Source organism: Garra rufa, chromosome 10 (assembly GCF_049309525.1).
Source record: "Garra rufa chromosome 10, GarRuf1.0, whole genome shotgun sequence".
Classification (NCBI taxonomy): Eukaryota; Metazoa; Chordata; class Actinopteri; order Cypriniformes; family Cyprinidae; genus Garra; species Garra rufa.
In genome coordinates, this window is record NC_133370.1 from 6,857,159 (window position 1) to 6,872,856 (window position 15,698).

The window sequence follows — 15,698 nt, forward strand, 5'->3', positions numbered from 1 at the left end:
TTTATTTTAAATCTATAGGCGTTTTATTTTTAAATTTCTGTTTTATTTTATTATTCTGTTTTTTTTTTTTTTTTATGTTTCATTTGAAATGCTTTATTATTTTTATTCCAGAGGCTTTTTATTTTATTTTTTTCTGTTTCATTTTAGAAATTTTGTTTTATTTATTTTAATTTAGTTTTTTATTTGTTTAATTCTACATGCTTTATTTTTAATTTTTGTCTTTATTTAACAAAATATGAGTGATGCCTGCTTGTGTAAACTCTCAATGCTGTGGCCATAATGCTAAGACTCCGGCTAGTCAGCATTGTTGTTTTTTAGTCTGCAAGAAAAAGAAAAAAAAGTAAATAAAATAAAACATCAAATTTTTCTTATTTGACCTGTTCTGTGCAAATTAGTGTAAAATGATGTTGTATGACAGAAAACAGTGAGTCTTTAAGTATGTGCAGGACAACGACCTTCTGTCCTGTATTGTGTGTGGCTGGCTTTCGGTGTTGTGAATGGGGTTTAGTGTCACTAATGTCATGCCAATAAAGCACAGTAACCCTGAGAGGGATGCTGGAGGAGGGACAGCCTTATGTGTTCAGCGGTCACAGGTGATGCTGCTGTTTCTCCTCCTCTAATTGATTTCTAATAGCAGGAATAGACTAGAGGGATTTACTGAAACACACACACACACACACACATCTCTCCTGCCCCTGGAGACACTATCATCTACTGGAGGAGAGACATGGAGGGATGGATGGAATTTGAGGGAGGAGATGAGAAAAAAAGTGCTTCAGTTTAATACTAAGATGAATATGAGTGAAGCTGCTTTTCGTAAATTGCTGGAAAACATTATTTTACAAGAGATGCATATTGACAGGTGATTCTACAGAGTATTCAGTGTGTGTGTGTAAAGCAAGCATTCCCTGCTGAGATGTTTTGTTCTGTCTGTGTGCTCCTCCCCCGGGGGCCAATTGTGTTTAAACACAGACACATACACACACACACACATAAGCATCCAGCAGGTTCTATGTAGCTCTCTCTGCTTTCAAACAGCTGTTTGCCTGTAAAGCACACTGAACAGAGATGCATATCCTGTTTCTCTCTTTGTAATGTGTGATGGTTTGCGTTGTTCCTGTCTCTCTGGTCTTAAAGGTCACAAGCCAGTGACCCCTGGTAAAGCAGGTCGAAGGTGAAAAGCCAATGGCTGCCTTTTCTATTTGCACGATAATTTCAGCCTGACCTGACACGCTCACCTCTATGAGACATGCTATGCAATCACTGGCAATCTTGTTGTTATTACTCACTGAAAGAATTAGCTTTTTTTCTGTGGTCATAGTTCACAAAAATGTATTTTAGCATCAGTTAAAGCTAAAATTAGCTTGATAACCACAGAGGAAGAGTTTTATCAATTGAATATCTTTTATGGTTTATTATGTTAACCTACTTCCTAATCAATGCCTAGGTTGTTGTTCAAGACATTCAGAGGTCGTATCGAATCGAATCCCTCATTTGTTGTCTTTGTCTTTCAGGCTTCGTCTCAATCGACACAGCCGCTTAAATTCACCACGTCGGACTCTTGTGATCGCATCAAAGATGAGTTTCAGTTCCTGCAGGCACAATATCACAGGTATACTAAACATTCATACAGTACCACTCAGTAGGAATGTAACAATATCAAAATCATGATACAGTAATATCTTGATATAAAGTCCATGATACATTATTTATTGCAGTATTTTTAAAAAAGACAAATGAAGGCACTTTGAGAGTTCAAAATTAAGAGCTCCAACCCATGTTCTTATAGGATTAGTTCACTGACAGAACAAGAATATACAGGTAATTTACTCACCTCCTTGCCATCCAAGATGTTCATGTTTTTCTTTCTTCCGTCATAAAGGGATTGTTTTTTGAGGATAGTGAACTTCAACGGTGCCCGCGAGTTTAAACGTCCAAAATGCAGTTTAAATGCCGCTTTAAAGGGCTCTAAATGATCCCAGACGAGGAAGAAGGATCTTATCTAGCAAAACGATTTGTCATTTTCTTAAATTAATATTTATATACTTTTTAACCACAAATGGTTGAAAAACTCCCATCTCATGTTCTCCCCCAACTTCAGAATCATCCTACATTGCTGTTTTACCTTGTAAAAGGGTGTTTGATCTTCTTTGCATGTTCACTTTTGGTACTTTTGCAGTGCTGTAGGATGATTTTAAAGTTGGAGGACGAAATGAGATGGGAGTTTTTCGACATACCCTAACTGTCTTGAACAGGAGCACATGCGCATCACAGAGCTAGACAAAACAAGGTTGTGGTTAAAAAGTGTATAAATATGTATTTTTTTTAAGAAAATGACTGATCATTTCACTAGATAAGACCCTTCTTCCTCGGCTGGGATCGTTTAGAGCCCTTCGAAGCTGCGTTTAAACTGTATTTTGGAAGTTCAAACTCACGGGCACCGGAGAAGTCCACTATATAGAGAAAATTTCTGAAATGTTTTCCTCAAAAAACATAATTTCTTTACGACTGAGAAAAGAAAGACATGAACGTCTTGGATGACAAGGGGGTCAGTAAATTATGTGTAAATGTTTGTTCTAAAACTGAACTAATCCTTTAGAAAATTCAAGTCAGAGATAAGTCAGTCAATTGACTTGTACCTGAACTTTAAAGGGGTCTCAACCCTTTTATTATTTGTGATATACTGTCTCAGTCTAAATTTCTTATACGTTGGTGTTTTAGGAAGCCAAATAAGTTAAATACAATAATAACAACGATTTTATATTATTGTTATTCTTATGACAGTAATAGCCATATATTGTAAAACAACTGCACTGTAAAATGAATATTTCATAGATATATAATTTTTGCTTTACACTACAGTAGGGAAATTACAATACTTCTTTCCTAATTTCAAAATTTGAAAGAGATATTTTGAATTTGCAATAACGTTACTCATTTAAACCGCTAGCTGTCAGCAATTCGTTCTGCACTTTTAAGCTTTTATTTTGATGGAAACGGCAGTAGAGCCTTTTATTTTAAAGGTAAACTCCAGCTTCCGTAAAAACAAGCTCACAAAAACTCTCACTACAAATCTGTAATGCTGTAATCATCTGGCTCAAAAATAAAGCATAACTGGTGGCCGTTGCGTTCTCAAACGCATGTTTGACTCACAGCACATGCACATAAACAAGTTCACTGCATTCACTGTAAACTGAGCTGTTCTGAGGCACAGAAAACACCGGATTGCCTAAATGACGTGCACGCTTTGCTTTGAAACGCACAGCAAAAACACTTGATGACTTGATGAAGAGATTAAACCATATGCTTTCGGTTTTAGTTAGTTTGACAGATACTGTACCAAAGCATAATGGCTCAAAACAACTTTAAAAACCTTTTATGTTATAATAAGAAGTTCATATATATTTTAAAAACTACATTTCTGCCAGAAAGACCTATTATTTCATATTGTCATGTGACCACGATAATATCGAGACAGTTTTGCTATCGCAATACCACGATATTAATAATAAATGAATATGTTTATTCAGCAAATATGCATTAAATGGATCAAAAGTGAGAGTAAAGACATTTATAATGTACAAATAAATCTTGAACAGCAAATCAGCATATTGGAATGATTTCTAAAGGGTCATGTGGCACTGAAAACTGGAGTAAAGATACTGAAAATTCAGCTTGGCTTTACAAGAATTACGTTTTAAAATATATTCAAATTGAAAAAAGCTTTTTTAAATAGTACATATATTTCACAATATTGCTGTTTTTACCATATTTTTGATCACATGAATGCAGCCTTGGTGAGCAGAAGAGATGTTTTCTTTCAAACCAGGAGCATACCAAAAGCATTTATACACACAAAACTAGTTTAACCGTTAGTTAACACCCATTCAACACAACCTTGAGAACACAGGCGGTTTCTCTCCTCCTCACTTTCACTCTACACCCTAAAAACACTCTGCCCTTGTGAATTCCTCTCCGGGATGGTCAAATGGTGTGAACATGGCCCCTCCCGGAAAAGCTTCCTGTCATCATCTGTCAGCACCAGAGATAAGAGCGATCATGGAGGCCATCCGGCCATCACACATCAGAGAAACTACGGACAGGGGAAGGAAGAAGGAAATGGAGAAGGATAAACAGTCGATCCGTGTTGATGTCTTTCAGATCTGGCATCACCATTGGACCGCACTGCGGCGCTTTAGATGTTGTTTCAGTTAGACTTCGTTTAGGCACCGATAGGCCGGAACTCTGGTGTTTGTTTTAAAAATAAATCACAGCCACTTCACCTTACAGCTACATGTCACTATTTCCACAAGTAATGCTAATGAATGAGTAATTATTCTATGGAGCCGCTTGTGGTTACATAATGGTGTTATTATTATTGCTTTAGTGATTAAAGACCTCATAAAATGGTCTGACAAATGCAATTTTCTTTCCCGTGTTGCTGTTAGGGTGTCGGGATGTGCCGATTCAAAAAGGAGTCATTTGTTTTAACTAGTCAGTCGGCTTTAGTTTACATCGCAGTCATAAACCATGATTTACTACGTGCTATTAGTCGGTGGCAGGTGGTGTTGGGGGAGGGATGTTCTCATTCTAGAGTGCATATGTATGTTTTTATATCCAAAATTTGACTATAAGGAACAAAGAATGTTAATATTTAAATGCCCAAACATAAGAGTACACTAACACATAGATGACATTAAAAGCTAATAAAGATGCACTCGTGTCAGATTTTAATTTCAATTGCTGCGTCCCAATTCGCCTACTTATACTATGCACTAAAAGTATGTACTCTTTTTGTGAAGAAAAAGTACATACTTTTGAGTATGTAGCAGAATAGTAGGCAAGCTTTGGGACATACTACTTCGTCATAACTTCTTCTTTAACAGACGCTCTGTTGCTTAGTTACCTGAATCCTGTCACTGTTTAAACTGCCCTGTCAATCATCACAGTTAATATTTATATACATTTTGTTTCATTTATTTTCCTACCGTATTAGAGAGAAATGAAGAGGCACTTTCTTTCACGAGTCTTTCATGCCGAGAACTCTGCTCTTGTGTTTGCTTAATTATGCATTTAAACGTTAAGGACCAACCCTATCATTATAAAAGTTCATAATGTTGCTGCACATGAAATATAACACGGATAACATTAAATAAATGTATTTTTTATCAGGTTACACATTATTTATCACTCAAACCCCTTTCTCTACCTGTCCGTTGGTCGCGCATATCCTCCATGTTTGTAGTTTTTTAACACTTTTTATGCGTGTTTGTAGTTCTAATCGAATCCTCGTTCACCGCGCAGTGTGTTGTGGGCAATATTAGCCGTTAGAGTGTGCATTGATCCGCACTTCGAATTCCGAAGTTAAGTAGTAGACCATCCGGGAATCTTTGGAATACTTTTTTAAGCATACTACGATTTGGGACATACTAATTCTACTTTCGAATACTATTTAGGACGGATAGTATGCGAATTGGGACGCAGCAATAGTGTTTAATTGTAGGTAGTTTACAGAATCTGCAAAATGTTGATTATTTTACCAAAATAAGAGGGATCATGCAAAATGCATGTTATTTTTTTAATTAGTACTGACCTGAATAAGATGCTTCACATAGAAGATGTTTACATATAGTGCACAAGAGAAAATAATAGTTGAATTTATAAAATTCAAACCTTTACATACGCTTGATTCTTAATACTGTGTTGTTACCTGAATGATCCACAGCGCTGTTTTTTGTTTAGTGATAGTTGTTCATGAGTCCCTTGTTTGTCCTAAACAGTTCAACTGACTGCTGTTCTTCAGAAAAATCTTTTAGGTCCCACAAATTCTTTGGTTTTTCAGCATTTTTGTGTATTTAAACCCTTTTCAACAATGACTGTATGATTTTAAGATCCATCTTTTCACACTGAGGACAACTGAGGACTCATATGCAACTATTACAGAAGGTTCAAACTGATGCTTCAGAAAGAAAAATGATTCATAAGAAAAAAAAAATTTGAAAATCAGGGTAAATGTAACTTATTTTGTCTTCTGGGAAACATGTAAGTATCTTCTATAGCTTCTAAAGGGCAGTACTAAATGAAAAAAATATGATATTCAGGCAAAATAAGAAAAATGTACACATCTTCATTCTGTTTAAAAGTTTTCACCCCCTGCTCTTAATGCATTGTGGTTTTTTTTCTGTAGTCCCTCAGTTGTCCTCAGTGTGAAAAGATCTCAAAATCATATAGTCATTGTTGGAAAGGGTTCAAATACACAAAAATGCTGAAAAACCAAAGAATTTGTGGGACCTGAACAACTTTTCTGAAGAACAGCGGGAAGTTTAACTGTTCTGGATGAACAAGAGACTCATGAACGGCTATCACTAAACAAAAAACATGCATTTTGTTTGCTCCCTCTTATTTTGGTAAAATAATTAACATTTTGCAGATTCTGTAAGGTGTATGTAAACTTTTAACCTCAACTGTATGCAGTATTTTATTCTTTTTATTTTATTTTCTTTTTTCAAATTTCTTGAGCAGCAAATCATATTAGAATGATTTCTGAAGGATCATGTGACACTGAAGACTGAAGTAATGATGCTTAAAATTCAGCTTTGATCACAGGAATAAATTATATTTTACAATATATTTAAACAGAAAACACTTTCAAAAACATTTCAACACAACCTGTTTAACATAAGTTTTACATGAAGGAGAAAATGATACATTCTTTCACGATTACATTCTTCTAAACACACGGCCAGCCAATCACAAGCCTCCATCAGGCCGTCCAGACAGGAAATTGGTTGTCATGGTGATAGAATGTTGCCAAATTCTCCCTGGGTTTTTTTTTTCCCTCGCTTTGAGAGTGTGAGAGAGAAAGTGAAGTGAAATGAAGTGTGTGTGTTTTAGGGTGAAATGTAAATATTGAAGCTGTCATACACAGGCTGTATTCAAACCCTGAGAACTTCTCCACGTTTGCATTACTTAGAGGCATCATGTCATTTGCAACATGTTAACACATTTAACAAGAAATGAGTAGTACGTCTCATGCTGTTTTGTATTTTTTCAGTCTGAAGCTGGAATGTGATAAACTGGCGAGTGAGAAATCTGAAATGCAGCGTCATTACATAATGGTGAGTAAAGCATTCATGTTTTATCAGACCTACAGTTTCCGCCATAAATAAAAAATAATAATTACAACTTTTAATTTCACAGTTTTGACTTGGAGAGATGTAAAGTCGGAATTGTGCTGTTTCTTTTTATGATTTCTTATTTAGTTCTTATGCGCATTTTTTTAGTTTTGGCTTTAGTTCTTATATAAAGTTTTTATTTTTCATGTGGTTGAATGTTTTTTTTCTTTCTTTTGATTTTGTCTGGAACCCTGTGGGCGTCTGCAGTAATTCATGCACAAGCGTCTCATTGATCAGTTGTATCATGGGTCGTAAGTGTGCACAAGCGTATTGACGTCTTTTTGGCGGATCAATGTGAATGTGTGTCTGTAACAGCTGTGTCTGAGCGGGACCACAGAGATCTGAGTGATCTTCTGCTTTAGCCCAGAGCAAAGCTCCTAACCATAACCCCAAATCAGAGCCCCTCTGAAGTTTAAAGAGAACTGATATTCAATTGATGTCTTCTCCTTCACCTCTCTTGCTTGAGGAGATCTAAGGGCTAATGCTATTTTAGTATTATTTATATACTTTTACATAATTAATAATTAATTTTTTTGGAATTGGTTCTTAGTATCTTAATGTTTTCAGTTTTCATTTCATTTTTTTTTTCATATTTAGGTTTGACTTATCTTTATTTAATAATTCAGGAAACATTTCTCTAATATTTCATCTAATATTTCTACACTACTAGTCTACTTTTTGAACTGTACGATTTTTTTATGTCTCTTCTGCTCACCAAGCCTGCATTTATTTGAAATTTTGAAATATTTTTACTATTTAAAATAACTGTTTTCTATTTGAATATATTTTAAAATGTAATTTATTCCTGTGATTTTAAAGCTGAATTTTTAGCATTAATCCAGTCACATGATCATTTGCAAATCATTCTAATATTATAGTGTGTACTGTTACGAAAGCTTTTAATTTCAGATAAATGCTAATTTGTAGATCTTTCTATTCATTAAAGAATCCTGAAAAAATGTACTCAACTGTTTTAAGTATTGATGATAATAATAATAGTAATAATAATCAGAAATGTTTCTTGAACCGCAAATAAGCATATTAGAAGGATTTCTGAGATATAAGAATCCTAAAAAAGCATCAAAAATGTATTAAGCAGCACAGCTGTTTCCAACATTGATGATAAAAGTAATAAAACGGCATATTAGAATGGTTTCTGAGGGATCATGTGACACAAGACTGGAGTAATGATGCTAAAAATTCAGCTTTGACTCACAGAAATAAATTACATTTTAAAATATTTTCAAATAGAAAACGGTTATTTTAAGTAGTACAAATATTTCACAATTTTACTGTTTTTCACTTTAGATCAAATAATTGGAGCAAAAAAAGTTCTAACATTAAAAATCTTACTGTTCAAAAACTTTTGACTTGTATTGTATGCCTTTCAATACAGATGTCTTTGCCATCCTGCTTTTGAGTCTTATAGAGTCTTTATCATGAAGGATTTTCTACGGTTTTAAGATATTATGAATATAAACATATTTCGACTGCAAATGTTCTGCTGTTTTTGCTGCCTTCTCTTTACACTCGTTTATATTGCCTTTTTAAGACAGATAGGGTTGATTCAGGTGAATTCTGTGACAGTTTTTCCCCCAAAATGTGAATTACTTTGTGTAACTAATGTATGTTAAATGCGGTTGAAAATGTAAATATACAGTAAAAATATTGTGAAATCTTATTGCAGTTTAAAAATAACTGCTTTCAAATTGAATGTATTTAAAAATGTAATTTAATCCTGAGATGGAAACGCTGTTTTTTTTTAAATCTTACTAACATTCCTCTTTCCTGTTTTTCTTTCCTGCAGTATTATGAGATGTCATATGGACTCAACATTGAAATGCACAAACAGGTGAGAATCTCAGTATTGTGCCAGAATCTACACACTTTTTGCATGTTTTCTGCATCTGATGTGGGGGGAAGTTAATGCAGTATTACAATATTTAATAAATAAATATGGCAGGAGGATATGTAGATCTTTAGATTGATGTTTGTGCGAAATCTACAGTTTGCTTTAAACCACAGGCTTACTTATATGGTTTGTACATATGCAGCGTCCCAGATTCAGTAGCGTCTTTCATCAAACACGGTCGGTCAGCATACATTATCATGACTGACTGTGTTGCTCATGTGGTTTTGTGCAACATCAGCAGCCTGTAAGCGCATCCCCAGCTACCTTATTAATGGATGTAAACCCCTGAGATGTGCTTGTGTTCTGTCTGCAGGCGGAGATCGTGAAGAGATTGAACGGAATCTGTGCTCAGGTGTTGCCTTACCTGTCTCAAGAGGTCAGACTGTGTGATTTATTTATGACACACTCTCTATAATTACCCTCAGCCTCATCAGTGTCTTAAATGTGCCGTTGGTTTGTCATGGGTTGCTATTATGGACAGTTTACTGTGCTTTTTTACCTGAAGAGATTAAATGTATGCTGAGATATATATGTGTGTGTGTAGCACCAGCAGCAGGTTCTGGGGGCGATTGAGCGAGCCAAACAGGTCACCCCTCCTGAGATGAACTCAATTATCCGGGTAGGAGCTTCACACTGTTCAAACTCATGTGTTATTGTGTAGGACTGGCAGATTATTGCTAGAAAACGAATAAATTGCTGTACTTCCAATGCTATGCGATACAGTTTACCCCATTACAATGCAATGCGATCTGATTTCGATTCAATACAGTGCAATTTAATATGGTACAGACAGTTTGCTTTTATTTCTTTATTTATATTTCATTTATTTTACACATTGCATGAGTTTTTATCCAAATTTCTGTTCTGTTTCAATTATGTTATGAAACCCAAAGTGTTTCCAAGCTTTGTATTTATAATTATTTGGTGAAATATTGGTCACAAATTATTAGTCACTTTCTAAATATTAAAAGTATAGTGCATCTACTAATAATTATATATAAATAAATATAGATTTTACCAATTCAAGTATGTTAGAAAAGATGCTTTGCGACATAAATGCCAACTTGTATCCGATGCTTTGTATCGTTAACTTTTATTCTGAAGCACCAATGTGAATCTGTGAATCTTACTATCCCTAATATATAATATATATAAGTGGGGAAAATATTGTGTCCCTTTACATTCTACAATAACTTTTAGATAATTATACTTTGAATTAAAAAAAGGTAATTACATTTTTTTTTGTGCTGAAAAAAGTTCAGAAATTTTTTTTATTTTATTTTACGTGTGTGTGTGTGTGTGTGTGTGTGTGTGTGTGTGTGTGTGTGTGTGTGTGTGTGTGTGTGGGTGTATATTTATATTTCCATTAACATTTTTTTGTGTGATGACACATAGATTCATGTTTGCATGATTCATTGAAATGGACAGTCTAAACCTGTTTTTGCTACTAAAATTCAATATAATATAAAAATTCTAAATTAAATTAAAATTAAATCTTACATTTTAAAATAAAAACTACAAAAAATAAATCACTAATTGATTAAAATCATTAGATTCTTATCAGCAAGTGTTCTATATTGTGAGTATGGTTATTTTTGCAATAGTTTATCAGCAAACATGCAATTAAATGTAACCCTGGACCACAAAACTATTCTTAAGTAGCATGGCTATATTGTAGCAATAGCCAAAGATACATTGTATGGGTCAAAATTATCGATTTTTCTTTTCTGCTTAAAATCATTAGGATATTAAGTAAAGATCATGTTCAATTAAGACATTTTGTAAATTCCTTACTGTAAATATATGCATTGCTAAGAACTTAATTTGGACAACTTTTCTCAATATTTAGTTTTTGGTTTTTTGCACCAATAGATTTTTGATTTTCAAATAGCCAAATATCCTAACAGACCATACATCAATGGAAAGCTTATTAATTCAGCTTTTTAGATGTTGTATAAATCTCATTTTCAAAAAATTGACCCTTATGACTGTTTTGTGGTCCGTGGTCACAAATGTAATGTGTCTTCAGAAAGTCTGCACATGCATGTCAACAGCAGGAAAGTTGTATATGATCTCTCTCTAACCTCCATAAATATTTGTTTTTGTTTGGTTGTTGGTGTAAACACAGCAGCAGCTTCAGGTTCATCAGCTCTCTCAGCTCCAGGGTTTGGCGTTACCCATGACCCCTCTGCCCCTGGGCTTGACTCAGCATACCCTGCCTGCTGTCACCTCCAGCTCCGGCCTCCTGTCTCTGTCCAGCATTCTTGCGTCTCACGCACACCTGGCCAAGGAAGACAAGAGCTCCCGTGATGGGGCCGACGGCCACCGCGAGGATGACGCCGACAAATCCGACTAGCCTTTCTAGAGACGCTTTAATTCTGTCATGAGTTCTGTTAAAGAGGGACAGAGTGCAGAAAGAAGGCGGAAAACTACTCTCTCTCTAACTGGTTTGGGTCTGATTCATTCTTTCTACTACAGTGAATCTTTATTCTGTAATTATGTTTGATTAATTTACTTCTGATTAGTGGTGTTTGCTAAGGCTCTATTACTATTGCTCATACTTGGGGTTAGTGATTTGAACAAACCCCTATCCCTAAGTATTAAACTAAAGCATGTAACATGCCTCACTCTGTGTTTCGAGGAGAGCTATATTATTACTGTAGGTGACTTTAAAATAAAATGGGTAAAAAATCCCATAGATAATGACAGAGACCCAAACTGTATCCAGAGACCTGAATATCATAGAGACTCTTATGAGTCACCCAAAATGCCCTGGCAACAGCCTAGCAACCAGTCAAAATGCCCTAGAGTTTGCATAGTAATGCACAAACAACCATTCAAAATACTTCAGCAACAACACCATGGCGACCACCCAGTAACACCCTAGCAACTGCATAACTGCCCTGGCAACCATTCTAAACGTATGCTCCAACAACAACTTAAAACAAGACAGCAATGCCCTAGCAACCAATCAAAATGCCCTTTACATTAGTATTTGCATATTAATGCATTAACAGCTATTCAGAACACTGTAACAACCACATAGCCACACCTTAGTAACTGCATGACTGCCCTGGCAACTACCCCAAACACATATGTGCAAACAAGCACTCAGAACAACTTAGCAGTTGCACAGCAACTTGCAAGCATCTGGTAACGCCCTAGCAACTGTAGCAACAATAATTGGCCTGGCAAGAAACTTAACCACTCAGAACAGTTTAGAAACCGAATAGCAAGAAGCCAGCAACCAATCAAAATGCCCTTGAGTTTGCATAGTAATGCACAAACAACCATTCAAAACGCTTCAACGGCAACGTCATGGGAACCACTGCATAGGAACACCCTAGCAACTGCATAACTTCCCCGACCACCATTCTAAATGCATATACACAAACAGCCACTTAAAACAACTTAGCAATCACACAGAAATGCTCTAGCAACCAATCAGAATGCCCTAGTATTATCATATCAATACATTAACAACTTTTCAGAACACTGTAGCAACCACATACCAACACCCTAGCAACTGCATAACTGCTGTGACAACTACGCCAAACACATGCGCAAATAACCACTTCGCAACAGCCTAGCAACCAATTAAAATGCCCAAATGTTTGTATAGTAATGCACAAAGATCCATTTAAAACCTTCAGCGGCAACACCCTGGCAAACACCCAGTAACACCCCAGCAACTACATAACTGCCCTGGTAACCATCCTAAACACATATGCATAAACAACCACTTAAAACAACACAGCAACGTCCTGGCAGCCAAAACAATACCCTAGTAATTTAATATTTGCATACCAATGCATTAACAAATATTCAGAACACTGTAGCAACCACATAGCAACACCCTAGCGACTGCATAACTGCCCTGGCAACTACGCCAAACACTTGTGTGCAAACAACCAGTCAGAACAACTTAGCAACAGCCTAGTAACCAATCAGAATGCCCTAGAACAACCATTCAAAACACTTCAGCATTCAAAACACTTAAAAACAACCCAGTGATAGCCTAGCAACACCCTACTAACTGGCAACTACCCCAAAAACATATGAGCGAACAACTTGGCAGTTGCACAGCAACAGCCTAGCAACAGCCTAGAACACTATAGTAGTGGGATAGCATCTTGAAGCCACATAACCACCCATAGTGGCTTAGCACGCACCTGGTAACACCCTAGCAACTGTAGCAACAGTAATTAGCCAAAACATTCACTACACCCTAGCAACTGCTTAATTGCCCTGGCAACCACCCCAAACACACATGTGGTGGAGCAGCATGCACAGAACATTCAGAACATCAACCACCCAGAATGCTCTTGCAGAATAGCCTAGCAACCACCTAGTAACACCCTAGCAACAGCATATCCACAGCAATGCACAAATGGGCACTTAGAACAACTATGGCCAATACAAACGCTCTAGTATCTGCATAGCAGTGCACTAACCACAATTAGAACATTGTAGCAGCTGCAGAGCAACACCTTGGCAACCACCTAGAACACTCTATTAGTGGCACATCAAGATTCTAAAAACAATAAAACGCCTTAGCAACCATGGCAATGCTTTGGCAACCACCTTGAACGGCTTTGTGCTCAAGTTGACCAGTATTTGATTTGCTGATCTGTGTTACATAAACAGACAACACTCTATACTACCTAAAATGTAGTTCCTCAGAAAGGTTAAAAAGCCTTAAAACAGATTGAAGTGATTGAAGAGATACTCCCAATTTAGATTTATATCCTCATAGTTTGTGTGTAAAAGGCGGTTTATTACTCCGTCGTCCTGGTTTGCAGTGAATGCGGTTCCATGTGTGACCAGCAGGTGGCAGCCTATGAGTGTTGAATGATTTGTGAAGATGTGAAAGGAAATTTTGAAATGGCATACTATCATACTACTACTGCTGACCACTGACGGTGTTTCTCAGTCTTCAATCTTGATTTGATGTGTTTTTTAGCATTTTAGTTGAGACTAAAGTTCAGCTACTTTAATAATTAAATGTAATAATTAAGTAATGACTACAATTTTATTATTAGTGACTCAAATGATGATTTGGTAAATCAAGATGACTGAAAATTTCATGTAGTATTATAATAAATAATGATTTCTTAAAAAATACAATAATTAAAAATATTTTTTCCACTCACAACTGAGAAACTTAATTAGAAACATACCATTCTTGAAATTTCTGAAATCATAAAATGAATTCTGCTTCATTAATATATTAGTACTCAGTTTAATTCATAAAAAAATGACAGAATTGCACTTGCAAAATAATGATAACGTCCCAATAAAGCATACAGTACATACTGCAAAAGTTAGTAGTATGCTAGTATTCCACGCTGTTTTAAAGACGAGACTACCTAAGGTTGTACATATGCACTGGCGCATTGTGGGTATTTTCTAATTGTGTATTCCTAGACATTTCTTTCTGTCCTATGATTTTTCTGTTTTTTGTTTTTCAGTACAGCAGTGCTGATGTATACTAAGAAACGCTCTCCACTCAATGCTCACTCTGGGTTAGCTTTTTAATCTCCAAATTAAGTTTTCTGATTTTTAATCTTTAGATATTTTTCTTCTGATTTCGCTTGAACTGGCGGCCAATTTATATACATGTATAAATATATCAATATACATTTAATTTTGTAAACATTTTTGTATGTATAAAGCTGCTTACGGTGTGTGCATCCCAGAGGACGTTTAACGCAGGTTATACAGAAATCTGTAATCATTTAATAGTCAAGTCAAACATTTCTACTCTGATTCGTTTAGATGCATGTGGCACTGGCTAGTCTTGACTCTTGACTGGTTCTAGTTGCTAAAGGATAAATAATTTGTTGTCTCAGTCTCATAAACATCAGCTCAGAGACAAGTTTGTTATTTAAAGCAAGTTTGTTAACGTAAAACCATCAACACAAAGGATTTCTGCAGCCTCCCTCTTCTTACAGTTCTCATCTGATATTTGCCACATTTTGGAGCTTTGTAGTAGTTTTTTAAAATGTGCGTGTGTTGTATGTGACATGATGTATTTGATGGAAATGTATGTTGTTTGTGTTGATGAACTGCTATTATAACTTCATTTAAAGACGATTGTTGGAAGAAAAAAAGGTTAAAACATTTACTATGAATGAGAGATTGAGCAGTAAGGAAGTATTTATGGTGCCTTACAAATAAAAGATTCATTGGACCTTTATCAGCGCTGCCGTCCGGGTTTCATTTCATTAAAAGAACAAATCATTCATCCTCTCTGTAGCTTATTGTGTAAACGTTATAAATAATAAATACCCTACTGTTTAAAAGTTTGTGGTCAGTGAATTATTAGAGAAATTAATATTCAGTATGGATGCATTAAATTGATCAAAGTGAGAGTAAAGACATTTATGATGTTTCGAAAGATATAAAGCAGCAATGAGAGATGTTCCTCGCACAGCAAATCAGCACATTAGAATAATTTCTGAAGAATCATGTGACACCGAAGACGAGTAATGATGCTGAAAATTCAGATTTGCATCACCGAAATAAATTACAATTTAAAATATATTCACATAGAAAACTGTTATTTTAAGTTGTAATAATATTTCACAATTTTTCGTTTTTTACTGTAT

General features: G+C 35.5%; 1 protein-coding gene across 2 annotated transcripts in view; it reads left to right on the top strand.

The window, feature by feature from the left end:
* The window catches only part of chico, a 30,655-nt gene extending 15,369 nt beyond the window's left edge, over positions 1–15,286 (top strand). The window contains exons 2-7 of one of the 2 annotated variants that reach the window (XM_073848912.1): positions 1,515–1,612; positions 7,055–7,118; positions 8,983–9,027; positions 9,401–9,463; positions 9,632–9,706; positions 11,216–15,286. In XM_073848912.1, coding sequence (XP_073705013.1) covers positions 1,515–1,612; positions 7,055–7,118; positions 8,983–9,027; positions 9,401–9,463; positions 9,632–9,706; positions 11,216–11,443 — 573 coding nt within the window. In that variant the 3' untranslated portion in view covers positions 11,444–15,286. The remainder of the gene's footprint in view (positions 1–1,514; positions 1,613–7,054; positions 7,119–8,982; positions 9,028–9,400; positions 9,464–9,631; positions 9,707–11,215) is intronic. The other variant, XM_073848913.1, reaches the window with a different exon arrangement.
* The last annotated feature ends 412 nt before the right edge of the window (positions 15,287–15,698 follow it).